This window comes from Orcinus orca, chromosome X, assembly GCF_937001465.1.
Source record: "Orcinus orca chromosome X, mOrcOrc1.1, whole genome shotgun sequence".
NCBI lineage: Eukaryota > Metazoa > Chordata > Mammalia > Artiodactyla > Delphinidae > Orcinus > Orcinus orca.
The window spans coordinates 92,693,683-92,708,545 of NC_064580.1; the positions used below are offsets into that span (position 1 = coordinate 92,693,683).

General features: G+C 36.3%; 1 protein-coding gene across 1 annotated transcript in view; it reads left to right on the forward strand.

Annotated features, from left to right (window-relative positions):
• NRK (Nik related kinase) overlaps positions 1-14,863 on the forward strand; it is a 164,935-nt gene that overhangs the window by 128,309 nt on the left and 21,763 nt on the right. The window contains exons 15-19 of the mRNA XM_049705235.1: positions 5,273-5,340; positions 7,509-7,603; positions 10,347-10,444; positions 11,504-11,868; positions 13,415-13,751. Of these exons, the coding sequence (XP_049561192.1) occupies positions 5,273-5,340; positions 7,509-7,603; positions 10,347-10,444; positions 11,504-11,868; positions 13,415-13,751 (963 nt within the window). The remainder of the gene's footprint in view (positions 1-5,272; positions 5,341-7,508; positions 7,604-10,346; positions 10,445-11,503; positions 11,869-13,414; positions 13,752-14,863) is intronic.

Consider the following 14,863-nt stretch of genomic DNA (forward strand, 5'->3'; position numbering starts at 1 on the left):
TTACTGTGTTTGGGGTCTCGTTTTCACAGGCTAGAGGTTCACAGTTCCCGTTGTTTTTGGTGTCTGCCCCCCGTGGGTGAGGTTGATTCAGTGGGTTGTGTAGGCTTCCTGGTGGAGGGGACTGGTGCCTGTGTTCTAGTGGATGAGACTAGATCTTGTCTTTCTGGTGGGCAGGACCATATCCGGTGGTGTGTTTTCGGGTGTCTGTGAACTTATTGTGATTTTAGGCAGCCTCTCTGCTAATGGGTGGGGTTGTGTTCCTGTCTTGCTAGTTGTTTGGCATAGGGTGTCCAGCACTGTAGCTTGCTGGTCGTTGAGTGGAGCTGGGTCTTCACGTTGAGATGGAGATCTCTGAAGGAGCTCTCGCCATTTGATATTACGTGGCTCTGGGAGGTCCCTGGTGGTCCAATGTCCTGAACTCAGCTCTCCCACCTCAGAGGCTTAGGCCTGACACCTGCTGGAGCACCTAGAGTCTGTCAGCCAAATGGCTCTGAAGAAAAGGGAGGAAAAAAAAGAAAGAAAGAAAAATAGTTATTAAAATAAAAAATAAAATATATATTATTAAAAATAAAAAGTAATTAATGAAAGAAGAGAGCAACCAAACCGAAAAGCAAATCCACCAATGATAACAAGTGCTAAAAACTATACTAAAAAAAAACCCCAAAAATCCTACAGAAAGAACCCTAGGACAAATGCTAAAAGCAAAGCTATACAGAAAAAAATCACACAAAGAAGCATACATACTCACAAAGGGTGAACAAGGGAAATATATATATATATATATGTATATATATATATAAAGAAAGGGAGAGAGCAACCAAATCAATAAACAAATCTACCTATGATAATAAGCTCTAAATACTAAACTAAGATAAACATAAAACCAGAAACAAATTAGGTTCAGAAAAGAAACCACAAGTCTATAGTTGCACCCAAAGTCACCGCCTCAATTTTGGGATGATTCGTTGCCTATTCAGGTATTCCACAGATGCAGGGTACATTAATTTGATTGTAGAGATTTAATCCGCTGCTCCTGTGGCTGCATGGAGAGATATCCCTTTCTCTTCTTTGTTCGCACAGCTCCTGGGGTTCAGCTTTGGATTTGGCCTCACCTTTACATGTAGGTCGCCTGAGGCATCTGTTCCCCGCCCCGACAGGACAGGGTTAAAGTAGCTGCTGATTTGGGGACTCTGGCTCACTCAGGCCAGGGGGAGGGAGGGGTACGGCATGCAGGGCAAACCTGCAGCGGCGGAGGCCCACGTGACATCGCAACAGCCTGAGGCGCGCCGTGTGTTCTCCCGGGGAAGTTTTCCCTGGATCACGGGACCCTGGCAGTGGCGGGCTCTACAGGCTTCCAGGAGGGGAGATGTGGATAGTGACCTGTGCTTGCACACAGTCTTCTTGGTGGCTGCAGTAGCAGCCTTAGCATTTCATGCCTGTCTCTGGGTTCTGTGCTGGTAGCCGTGGTTCACGCCCATCTCTGGAGCTTGTTTAGGTGGTACTCTGAATCCCCTCTCTTCACGCACCCCAAAACAATGGTCTTTTGCCTCTTAGGCAATTCCAGACTTTTTCCCAGTCTCCCTCCTGGCTAGCTGTGGTGCACTAGCCCCCTTCAGGCTGTGTTCATGCAGCCAACCCCAGTCCTCTCCCTGGGTTCTGAATTCCGAAGCCCAAGCCTCAGCCTCCAGCCCCCACCCGCCCCAGCAGGTGAGCAGACAAGCCTCTAAGGCTGGTGAGTCCTGGTCAGCAGTGATTCTCTGTTGCGAGAATCTCTCCGCTTTGCCCTCAGCACCCCTGTTGCTGTGCTCTCCTCCATGTCTCCGAAGCTTCCCCCCCCGCCCACCCCCTATCTCTGCCAGTGAAGTGGCTTCCTAGTGTGTGGAAACTATTCCTCCTTCACAGCTCCCTCCCAGAGGTGCAGGTCCCATCACTATTCTTTTGTCTCTGTTTTTTCTTTTTTCTTTTGCCCTACCCAAGTATGTGGGGAGTTTCTTGCCTTTTGGGAAGTCTGAGGTCTTCTGCCAGCGTTCAGTAGGTGTTCTGTAGGAGCTGTTCCTCATGTAGATGTATTTTTGATGTACTTGTGGGGAGGAAGGTGATCTCCATGTCTTACTCCTCTGCCGTCTTGAAGCTATCCACATGTGTCTTTTGGAATTATGGTTTTCTCTGGGTATATGCCCAGTAGAGGAATTGCTGGGTCCATCCTTTATAAATATGTTCTTTCTGATACTAACAGTCCTCTGAAATGAATAACAGAGTACTGCTTTATAAATACTAATTACTGGCAGAAGGAACATAGGCTGGATTTTATTATTTAATTACAAGAGGCAATGTGTCCCCCTCTCTGCCTTATTAAATGATGACTTTACTCTTACTCCCAGATAAGAATTATTACTATAAGCATGATACGTTAAGCCCAAAATATAATGAGCTGTGTCTGGTTGATTTGGAATACATCATTTGCCATAACATATGCTATTCTTACTACTCATTTTCTTCTCCCCATTTTTCAGAACAAATACAGTCAATTCATATTAGGCATTAGCCTTACTTATTTTGGGCCTTTATCTCTTCTGAGTAATTTTGGCCTCTGGTAAACTAGTTTCAATAAACTTTCTGAGATCAGCTTCATGAACCAGGAGGCCTAGACTGGGTCAATATGATTCCAGTTATCTGAATCAAAAGTGGAAAAAGTCAGTCAGATGCTTATCCTGCATACTGCCAAACATCTGGTTGTATTTGGAAACATTCATTAACAAAACATGTGAACAATTGACAACATTTCTCACTTCTTATGTATCTGTCTGTTGGAGTATAAAGACAACCTTGATAAGTTACTACATAAGAGAAAAAAAAGTGTAGTAAGGTTATTATAGTTTCTAGAAACTATAGCGTGATGTTATCAGCATGAAAATGCTAAATTTATTTTTTATTGTAACATGTTGAATTTTCCTTTCTAAAGAATCTAATATGACTGCCTTGTTGAATGTCAGAATGATCTATTTTGGGGGGTAGCTAAAAACTATTTTGAGTAGAAACCTAGAGATATAAAATTAAATTAGGCAAGGCAACACTCCATGGCCCTATATATTAATGCTGGCAGAAGGTAAATCTGCACTGCTGATGGAAGCTGGATCATTATATGTGCTCTTTCTTGAGTCTTTTGCTGTATGAGATGAATGAATAGTTAATAAAATAAAAATTTATTTATTTAGAATTGAAAAGTATTTGGAACTCTGATTATGACATTACAGTCAAGTTGTAAAGTGAAAAAAACATACTTTCTTAAAGATGAGTAAGGCCAGACACTATAAAACTCTTGGAGGAAAACATAGGCAGAACACTCTTTGACATAAATCTTAGCAAGATCTTTTTTGACCCACCTCCTAGAGTAATAAGAATAAAAACAAAGATAAACAAATGGGACATAGTTAAACTTAAAAGCTTTTGCACAACAAAGGAAACCATAAACAAAACGAAAAGACAGCCCAAAGAATAAGAGAAAATATTTCCGAATGAGGCAACTGACAAAGGATTAATCTCCAAAATATACAAACAGCTCATGAAGCTCAGTATCAATAAAAATAAACAACCCAGTCCAAAAATGGGCAGAAGACCTAAATAGACATTTCTCCAAAGAAGACATACAAATGGCCGACGCACACACGAAAAGATGCTCAACATCACTAATTATTAGAGAAATGCAAATCAAAACTACAATGAGGTACCACCTGACACCTGTCAGAATGTCCATCATCAAAAAATCTACAAACAATAAATGCTGGAGAGGGTGTGGAGAAAAGGGAATCTTCATGCATTGTTGGTGGGAATGTAAATTGATAGAGCCACTATGGAGAACAGTATTCAGATTCCTTAAAAAACTAAATATGGAATTACCATATGACCCAGCAATCCCACTACTGGGAATATACCCAGAGAAAACCATAATTCAAAAGACACATGCACCCCATTGTTCATTGTAGTACTATTTAAAATAGCCAGGACATGGAAGCAACCTAAATGTCCGTCAACAGAGGAATGGAAAAAGAAGATGTGGTACATATATAAAACAGAATATTACTCAGTCATAAAAAGGAGCGAAATTGGTCATTTGTGCAGACATGGATGGACCTAGAGTCTGTCATACAGAGTGAAGTAAGTCAGAAAGAGAAAAACAGATACTGTATATTAACACACATATGTGGAATCTGAAAAAAATTGGTACAGGCGATCTTATTTACAAAGCAGAAATAGAGACATAGAGAACAAACATATAGATGCCAAGGGCAAAAGGGGGGGTGGGATGAATTGGGAGATTAGGATTGACATATATACACTATTGATACTATGTATAAAATAACTAATGAGAACCTACTGTATAGCACAGGGAACTCTACTCAATGCTCTGTGGTGACCTAAATGAGAAGGTAATCCAAAAAAGAGGGGGGCTTCCCTGGTGGCGCAGTGGTTGAGAGTCCACCTGCCGATGCAGGGGACACAGGTTCATGTCCCAGTCTGGGAGGATCCCACATGCCGCGGAGCGGCTGGGCCTGTGAGCCATGGCCACTGAGCCTGCGTGTCCGGAGCCTGTGCTCCGCAACGGGAGAGGCCACGGCAGTGAGAGGCCCGCGTACCACAAAAAAAAAAAAAAAAAGAGGGGCTATATGTATACATATAGCTGATTCACTTTGCTGTACAGTATAAACTAACACAATATTGCATCTATACTCCAATAAAAAAATTTTTAAAATAAAGAAGGAATACTTTAGACTCCTGAGAGGTTTTTAGTGATGTGTATGTGTGTTACAACTTTTGAAAATCTAGTATTAGCTTTAGAAAGGGTGAGTGAGTGAGAAGTTTGAACTTGGTATAAAAAGTAATATGAAAACATAGAAAGAACATTAAATTAGCAGGTGGGAGACCTACAGTCTGATTAAAGATATCCTTTGACTTGATGTAAAGTTCTTAGAAAAGTCATTTTCCATCTCTGGGATACAGATTCCTCAATAATAAATGAGGGTGTTTTATTATATGATCTCCAGAATCTGTTGTTATACTAAAATTCAAGGATGTATTCAAAAATTATGGTTAAGTAGTTCTAATGTTATACTATAAGTAATAATGAAATATAATCTATTTATGAAAATCAGATTTTATAAGCTAGATTTTTAAGAAAATATCTCTTCGTGAAGAATGACATTTTCCCATGAATTAATAACTCAAAAAACGTATGATTCAGACTTCTACCAAAGTATTGCATTGTATCTTTAAGGTTCAAGAGAGATCTATTTCTATGCCTTACAACCAGGATTGTGTACATCGTGTCAAGTTCTCTTCAAGGTATGTGTCTCTGATTTCTATATTCAGATTACTCTGATTTACTGTCATATGAGAAATTAAAGCTTATTTATTTGATACTAAGTTCTGTGTGAATTCAAAACTAAAATATTAATGACAACATAGTCATCAATGATATCACCGGCCCATATTTAAAACCTTAAAACTGCAACAATCCATTAACTAGATCTTTCACCTTTGGACATACTGCAATCTCAGTGTTATTTAGTTTGATGATTAGCTGGTAACATTCACAATTTAATAACACAAACAGCAGTGAATTCTTGGACAGCGTTCAATTAGTAATTTACAATAAAAAGATGTGAAATTTCATGTGTATCATGTACACTTCAATTACATGATATTTGTGATGTACTACATGGTAAAACACACACACAATCGCTAACCTCAGAACCTAATGCCACAGAATGGGCAAACCTAAAATAACCTATAGGGAAAATCAAATCTAAAACTCAATATTATAGCAATATTTTATACCAGTCACTGTAATTTTTAACTCTGTAATATTGATAATCTTCAGTAATTTTCAAAGATCATGTTTCATATTTTAGATGTATGCAATGTGTTATATTTGGGGTTTTTTTACATCTTTATTGGAGTATAATTGGTTTACAATGGTGTGTTAGTTTCTGCTTTATAACAAAGTGAATCAGTTATACATATACATATGTTCCCATCTTATCTCTTCCCTCTTGCATCTCCCTCCCTCCCACCCTCCCTATCCCACCCCTCTAGGTGGTCACAAAGCACCAAGCTGATCTCCCTGTGCTATGCGGCTGCTTCCCACTAGCTATCTATTTTACGTTTGGTAGTGTATATATGTCCATGCCACTCTCTCGCTTTGTCACAGCTTACCCTTCCCCCTCCACATATCCTCAAGTCCATTCTCTAGTAGGTCTGTGTCTTTATTCCTGTCTTACTCCTAGGTTCTTCATGACATATTTTTTGAATGCTAAATTTTAATTTAGATGTTCCTTGAAAATCATACCCCTTCCAACTCCAACTCATAGTGGAGAGAACTTAACCTATATTCATTCACTCAGTCATTCAGTAAATACTTATTGAGTACTTACTGTATTCAAGATTCTGGACAGTATGGTCAGATAGCATAGAGCTGATAGTATTTAGCATGTATATTCTTATCTTATTATTCTTTAAAACCCCCATGTATTTGTGTCCTTAGATTTAACTGGTGTGCAGAAATTTTGAAAAATTTTAAAGCAAGATTGGGAACTTTCTCTTACTATGCATTCAATGAATGAGTTGTCATGATCCTTCTGACAACAAAGGGGGAGAAATCAGTTTAGTTTTGTGTATCTGTTTTGGTATCATGGGGTATGATATAAAATCAATATAACTGTTAAGCATGGGGTATATAAAAATCAATATTGCTACTAAACTGGAATTGGTTGTTCTTCTTACAAAAAAGGGTTTTGAATTTATGAATTGCATATATATTTACTTTAAATATGGTTATATTTATGAAATCAATTTAACTGAAACTTAAGTCTTTCCTGAAATTTGGGGTCATAGAAAAGACTCTTGTCTGTTCTAGGCCTAAATCAATAACCAAAGTCCTTCCTATTTAGAAATTCCAAAGCAGCTATAAAATTTAGCAGAACTGGTCCAAAGAAACTTTCTAAATATTCCCTGAATTTGAATAGTGAAAACTAAAGTGTCCTATCTATTTATCCATGTATCTAAATTAGGAACAGGACATTAAAAAACACAAATTCCAAGCATTTGAAATAAGGATTATAATAGTGGAATATTTAACATAAAAATAACTTAGTTTTTATCATGTTAAAATACTCACATACACTATAAATTTATGTTTCTTGCTGTTTTACCCAGGTAGCAATAATGTCTGAATATTAGCTTAAAGAAAGTTCATAGAAATTTTTAGAAATAAATATATATGTGAAGGAAACATACTTGTATAAAGACAATTTTTTATATTTTGGAAATTGTTTCTCTCTTCTAGATAAAAGAGCAGATCTGGGGAAATTGGAAAATATTACTTAAGCTCTACTTCTTTTTAGTTTGATATATACCCATATACTTAAAACTTTTGTTGGTCTTGATGTGGAGTTGTACATTCCCTTTATGAATGTTAGGATGTGACACATGCTTTTCTGTCTTTTCATTAGTGTTCCTCAGCGGTCTCTTTTGGAACAAGCTCAGAAGCCCATTGACATGAGACAAAGAAGTTCGCAAAATCCTCAGAATTGCCCAGCAGCATCAGGTGATTCAAAGCACAAAGTTTAAACAGTCAAAACGGAGTTAATGTTTAATAGTTTATTTTGCAAAAGTTAAGAAAGAATTTCAAGAAGGAATGAATCAATAGTGTCAGGGAAGCCAAGTAAGATTAAGACCAGGAGGCCGTTGGATTTGGCAATTAGGTGATCAGTGATGACCTTTGAGAAATGGAAAGTAATTTTTCTGAAGTTTCTTCTTTCAGTTGGGTAGTAGTTAAGAATGTGTCTAGGGAGGCGGGAGGGGGGGTCAGCTTTAGTTTCTAAACCATGTGTGAAAAATATGGGAAAGGAATTTGAGAGAGGCTTCTACAACAGGCTAAAATTTATAGGCAATCTTTAGAATATTGAAATATTAAATGGAGTAGTTGCGGGCATGTGTTTATTTATCAGTTTGTTATTTCACCTCCCCAAAGTAAGATATATACAGTATCTCTTAAATGTTAAAAATTAATGTAGTTACTCAAAATGAAAAATTAATCCATAAAATCATAGAAAATAACTTTACAAACTGTGATATGAATTTCAAATAAGTATTTTATTTTATGATGTACTTTTGAGAGAGTTTAAATGAATTATAGATTTGTGACATATCAGATAAACAAAGTGAAAAGTTATGCCTTGGGTCATAAAATCTTGCACTATCTACTTTTAAGCAATTCAAGTAAGTTAAGTAAGGGAAAAATGCCTGACTGAGTCCCCAAGTTGTCTGTAAAATATAGCATATAGATTTTATTAAAATGTCAATAATTAAATGGATATATAGGTACACTGTATGAAAATCATATAGTCGAAGACCTGAATTTTAAAACCCCATTCTTCTTCTTAGGAGACTCAGATAATGGCATAATTCTTTTAAATGGTAGTGTCCCCTTGTGCAGAAATATTATCTTGTGAGAAATAAGATAAGCCTGTGTGAAGAGAAACTTTAGGACTTTTTTCCCAGAATCTTTCTGGTTTGACTAGGGTTAATTTTGCTAATACTGAAGAAACAGCTAAAACTTTAAGGTTTATTCATATTGTATATTTTGAAATAAGGAAACTCTGGAATAGGCCCCAAAACGTTTATGAACAGTGGTGGGAGGGAGAAAGGGAGAGTATCTGGGTAGATAATAGCTAAAGTTCTTTTTAGCTCTAAAATTCTTTTATTTTATTGTGTGTGCTACATAGATGATTTGAAGTTCCCATGAGACTCAATACTTCATGATGCAGGAAATCAGAACACCTTACTACAAATTTGCCTCAAAATCTCAGACATTCACCCAAACTTCTTACTTAGCCTAATGATACACCAAAAGACCTGAGAGAAAATAGTTTCCTACGGAAAGATAATAAATTGCAAAAGTACAACAGTGTCAGACGATGTGAACATAAAGTGTAAGATGTGTTCAGTACAATATTCTCAAAAGATAGAAATGTTTTCAAATACATGCTTTTTCGAGTTCTAGTGTCAATACTTTGGCTATGTATCAAGGCTGCAAATAAAAGAGGGATGGTACTATTTATCTTCAAATTCCAAGCACACAAAAACCATAAAAAGGGACATGAGAGTCCCCTTAGTGAAGCTTTTTCTAAGTACACTCACCCAGATCTACTGATCTTTGAGCCTAAATATTCTCACTCTATTTTAACCACAGATGTTATTTACTATACCACAAATCTTAATATCAAAAATCCAGTCTTCTGGGCTTCCCTGGTGGCGCAGTGGTTGAGAGTCCGCCTGCCGATGCAGGGGACACGGGTTCGTGCCCTGATCTAGGAAGATCCCACATGCCGCGGGAGCGGCTTGGCCTGTGAGCCATGGCCGCTGAGCCTGTGCGTCCGGAGCCTGCGCTCTGCAACGGGAGAGGCCACAACAGTGAGAGGCCTGTGTACCGCAAAAAAAAAAAAAAAAATCCAGACTTCTAATCCAGACAAATTTGCATTTTAAATGGAAATATTTACACTATAGAAATGAGCTGTGCATTGTGATACAACTAGCAAAATGTGGCTATTAAAATTAAAACTAAAATGAAAATGAAGTTAAATTTTAAATTCAACCTCTCAGACACACTGGCCATATTTCAAATGCTCAATAGCCATGTGTGGATAGTGGCTACTGTATTGGACAATGCAGATACAGAACATTTCTATTACTGCAGAAAGTTCTATTGCAGAGAGCTTCTATAGAAGGGTTCCTGGCTTTATAAAAAAGGCTAAGATTTGCCACTTTTCAGTTGTTCACTTTTCAACTGTATTGAAATACTTGAAGATATATCATTGAGTAGAAATTGGGGGATTAAGATTCAAGAGTCAACTCTCCTCTTGAAAGTTTTGTCTAATCCATCATCTTCTAGTATACTGTTGGGCTCTTTTTCTACTGGTTAGTATGGGAGGCCAGAAATACCACCCAGCCCTTCCTTTTCTTGATACATTCTCTTTTTTCCATGGGACTATCTGTATACCAGTCTTATTATGTACCTTGTTACACAGATAGAGAGAAATACCTAGCAAGTGTACACTTAATACTGAAAAAAAAAAAGCCATGCAGGTCTAACAGAACAAACCTTGAGCCTGTCACTGTCTGTGAAAACAGAACATAGGATCTTAGCCCCATAAGAATTTACCAAGTGATATCTCCAGAATGGAAAGAGACTACAAGAAAAATACCAAGGGATTGAACTGGTACACTATAAAAATGAAGTCCATGGCTGTGATCACAACTGTTATTAATGTCTTTTTGGCATTCCACAGAATCTTCTTCTGAGGAAGAGAGCCCTGTGACCAGGAGGAGGTCCCAGTCATCACCACCTTATTCTACTATTGATCAGAGGTTGCTGGTTGACATCCATGTAGGTTTCCATCTTAACTCTTAAAGCATTTATATCTGTTCTTTTTAAATTTCAATTTCTTTTAACTTACATATTTTCAGCTTCATTCGAGGGAAAGGCTAAAGTGTTCAGTTTTTAAATTAATCTTTCAAATATATATTTCTATTGGTATGTCAGTATGCAGAATATGAAATCTAGAAATTAAATTTAATCGATGTAAAAACATTTAATGTAAAATGTTTTGTAATGTAAAATATAAAAACATTTAATCTATCATAAAATATTTTACTTTCACATTCTTGTGTCATAACATATTCGGGAGAGGAGTGATAAAAAGCTATTTGCAGAAGCTAATCTCAAATTAAGGAGTAAGGTTTAGATGCTCAGTTTTTGTCTAATATTTCGTGGATGATGAGGCAATGCATAAAGATAAAACATTTAGCAAAAAATAAAATGCCTTCCAATTTCATAAATAAAAAGGCCTTCTACTTATTTTTGCAGTTTGCTTTCAGATCATTCTGTTTTACTTTTGTAATTACCTCTACCCTACTACACATACACCCCTTTCAGATTGCTCAGAGGTTGCTTATAGGACACATACCATACTTAAAGGTGAATTTATATGAATTTACTTCTTAGAAGTGTTTACATTACTTTAATACAACCTATGTTGTATAAAACTAGAGCTGGGAAATTAACATATCAATTTTAAGAGCTAATCCCAATATCAAAGGATAAAGCAAAAGGAAAAAAGTGACAGTCTTCTCTAGAATGTTAAATCATCTGTTCTCTTCTCCAGCACCAAAACCAAATGTCTAGTTCTCAGCAGATAAGTAGGACTAATATAAAACAAAGTGAGTAAATTTTGCCCTGTGTGATCCAGAAAGGCCATTAATGATCATAGCCTGAGGTTTGGGTTTTGGCAGCTCATCCTCACAAAAATGTTGGCTCTATATAGTGAGTGAACATCTTCATTTCAATTGAAAATACATTTTAAAATATTATCAGCCTGGAAGCTTTCCAATCTAGAAGAAAATGAAAGGCTACTAGAGACTACATTAACCTTTCTTGTGCACACAGGTTCCAGATGGATTTAAAGTAGGAAAAATATCACCCCCCGTTTACTTGACAAATGAATGGGTAGGCTATAATGCACTCTCTGAAATCTTCCGGAATGATTGGTTAACTCCTGCACCTGTCATTCAGCCACCTGAAGAGGATGGTGATTATGTTGAACTCTATGATGCTGGTGCTGATACTGATGGTGATGATGATGATTCTAATGATGCTTATGAAGATACTTATGACCATGACAATGGCTGTGATGAGTTGGATAACCAGGTTGATCAGGCTAATGATGCTGGTGAAGACCAAGATGATGATGACAATGATGAGGTTGTTGATGACAAAGGCAATAGTCGTGATGATGCTCCTAGTTGGCCAAGGTTGGTTTTTCTGGATTACTTGCATTACCCATATTTTATCATTTCAAAACTATTTGCATCTTTGGTTTACTTTTAAAATTTATTACCAAGAGGATGAATGAATTGCATTTGCATGTTGGTAAATGGTTGATTTTCAACAATAGATTTTAAATTATTTTAATGCAAAACACTTAATTTTGCATTTCTTGTAATACTATATTTTATTAGCATTCAACTATTTATTAAGTTCTTTATAACTGGACCTGTCTGGGTGTTTCTGTTAAAATTAATGCTACTGAATCATTCTACCCTGTAAAACACAATGAGTGTGAGAAATGGGCTGACAAATTAAGTAGTGTGCCTATTAATAATTGTAAGTTGAAGCCCTGATGTTTGTGAACAAAATCTCTAAATTTGCTGAGAAAAATGAAGTGCAAACATGATACTCACTTGATAGTTTTAAGCTCCAACTTACTAACATAGCATTATCCTTGGGATTCTGAAGACTGCTGTAACTAAATTCAGTGCTTGTTCAATTTTATCTTCTTATAGAGTAGCTGCTCAAAGAGGTAATATTTAGTGAAGTAGTGTTTTTGGCATACCACCAGTATGCTATATATATATATATATATAGTTACTTGTTCCTGCTCTATAAGCAGCCAGTGTGTTCTTATTTACATGTGCTTATGGTTTGTATTTAAACTGCTCTCAAAGGTGATTCATTAATATAGTATATTTTTAGAAAAGTAATTAACAGTGGGAGAATTGTTTGCTTTATAATATTGAAATCCATATTTTATTTTAATTTTCAAATGTTACTGGGGATATACATGACAGAACAGACTACAATTCATTCAACATTTTTTCTTTTTTGCCAACTAAAAAACTACCAGGAATTCCGTTCTTAAATTCATTTGCTTTTAGAATTATCATAGGTACATATTTATGTTGTCCCTTATGCAAAAGATCATTGAGACATTTTGCTAAGCTTGGTGTTCTTAGCAAATAATTAAGTGACTATCTTAACTTAATGAGATCTATATTACTGAACTTCCTGATGATAATAGTAGAACAATCAATGGAAATCTGTTGCAAAGCAGACAATACACATGTTAGAAAATAAAGGCACATGTTTAAATTAACATAAATTACATATATTATAAGAATTATTTAAATATGTTGTGGTTGAACCAAAAATATGGGCTTGATCATTCATGTGGCTGTGAAGTTGCTAATGCATGAAGTAGTCTACGGTTTAAGAAAATAAAACATATTATTGCTACTAACCTAACACATGTTCCTAATAAAGGATGCAAGTTCTCTTCCATCTGCCATCCAAATGCAGCCAGGGAATTGACAGTGGCTATGGTGTTAATTTAATATTTAAGACTGACAAGACATAGGGACATTTTTCATATCTATATCATACCAGTAGTGTTCACATAGAACAAAAACATGCCTGGAGATAGTACATATGTGTAAGGCATACTAATTTTGTTTCATTTGTTGACTTTCAAATATGTTTTTGTTGGGTGGTTTTCTATCATTAATTGGATCTTGTTATCAGACCAAGCTGTGGCAGAGGTGGAAGTTACAAGCAAGATGGTAAAGATGGAAGTGATGGAGGGGAAGGAACTTTCAGCAGCAATGGAAGCCAGAGAGCTAGTAGAAGCCACGGAGGAAGTACAGCCATTAGGGGCAGTGAAGCCATTGGAGACCATGAAGGACACAGAGCCAATACAGGCAGTGGAAGAAGAGGCAAAGAGAGTAATGGAAATGAGGGAATCAGTGGAACCAATGAAGAGAGTGAAGCCCTTGAACTCAATGGAGAAGAAAATTGCTCAGAGATACATGATCCAGTATTGGAGAGACCAGCATCCCAGGAATTTGAACATAAACCAGAGGTAATGCGCCATTTGAAAAGGAGAATGAACTCTTCTCCTTGTGAATGCATTTCTTCATGTGATATGTCATATTTCCAGCCATTACAAATATATTTTAAACTTCTATCCCAAAGCCTTAAAGACTTTTAATTATAGCTGTAGATAGATCTTTATTTCTTCTAATTTGGATGGTTCCTATTTTCTTCCAGGGACAAAAATATCTTATTTGTTTACCTTTATTACTCAGATCACATGCTTGGGATAGTGTCTCTTAACACATACATTTTTCTGGGAGGTTTTATTGTGATAAAATACACATAACATAAAATTTTATGTTTTAACCATTTTTTAAGTGTACAGTTCAGTGGAATTACGTACATTCACAATGTTTTACAACAATTACTACTATTCATTTCTGGAAATTTTTTATCATCTCAAACAAACAATTTACTCCCCATTATCCCTCCCCCCAGTCCCTAATAACCTCTATTCTACTTTCTGTGTAGGTACCTTATATAGGCAGAATCATACAATATTTGTCCTTTTGTGTCTGTATTTCACTTAGCATAATATTTTCAAGGTTCATCCATTTTGTAGCATGTATCAGAATTTCCTTCCTTTTTAAGGCTGAATAAGATTCTGTAGTATGAATATATCACATTTTGTTTATCCATTCATATGTTGATAGACACTTGGGTCGTTTTCACCTTTGGCTGCTGTGAACATTGGTATACAAATATCAGTTGTTGGAGTCTCTCTTTTTAATTCTTTGAGCTATATACCTAGGAGTGGAATTGTTATCTTCTATTTTAACTATTTGAGGAAGTGTTAACACATACAATTTAAAACAGAAGTAGTGTACTGTGTTTAGACAATTATTTTGTCATTCACAAAATATTTACAGACTTTATAGATATGTTTTAAAATACTCAAGTAGCTTCACATATGCTAGATAAATAGGAATTATCACAGAGATTTCCTGGAACACGTGGGTTTTGAACTAATTCTTGACAAATGGGGAGTATTGGATATCTGAAAACAAAGATGAGATTCCAGACAAAGGAAAAATCATGCCAATTTATTTTCCCAGCCTATTGTCCTATCATAACTAGCTTAGACGATGCCATGCTCTT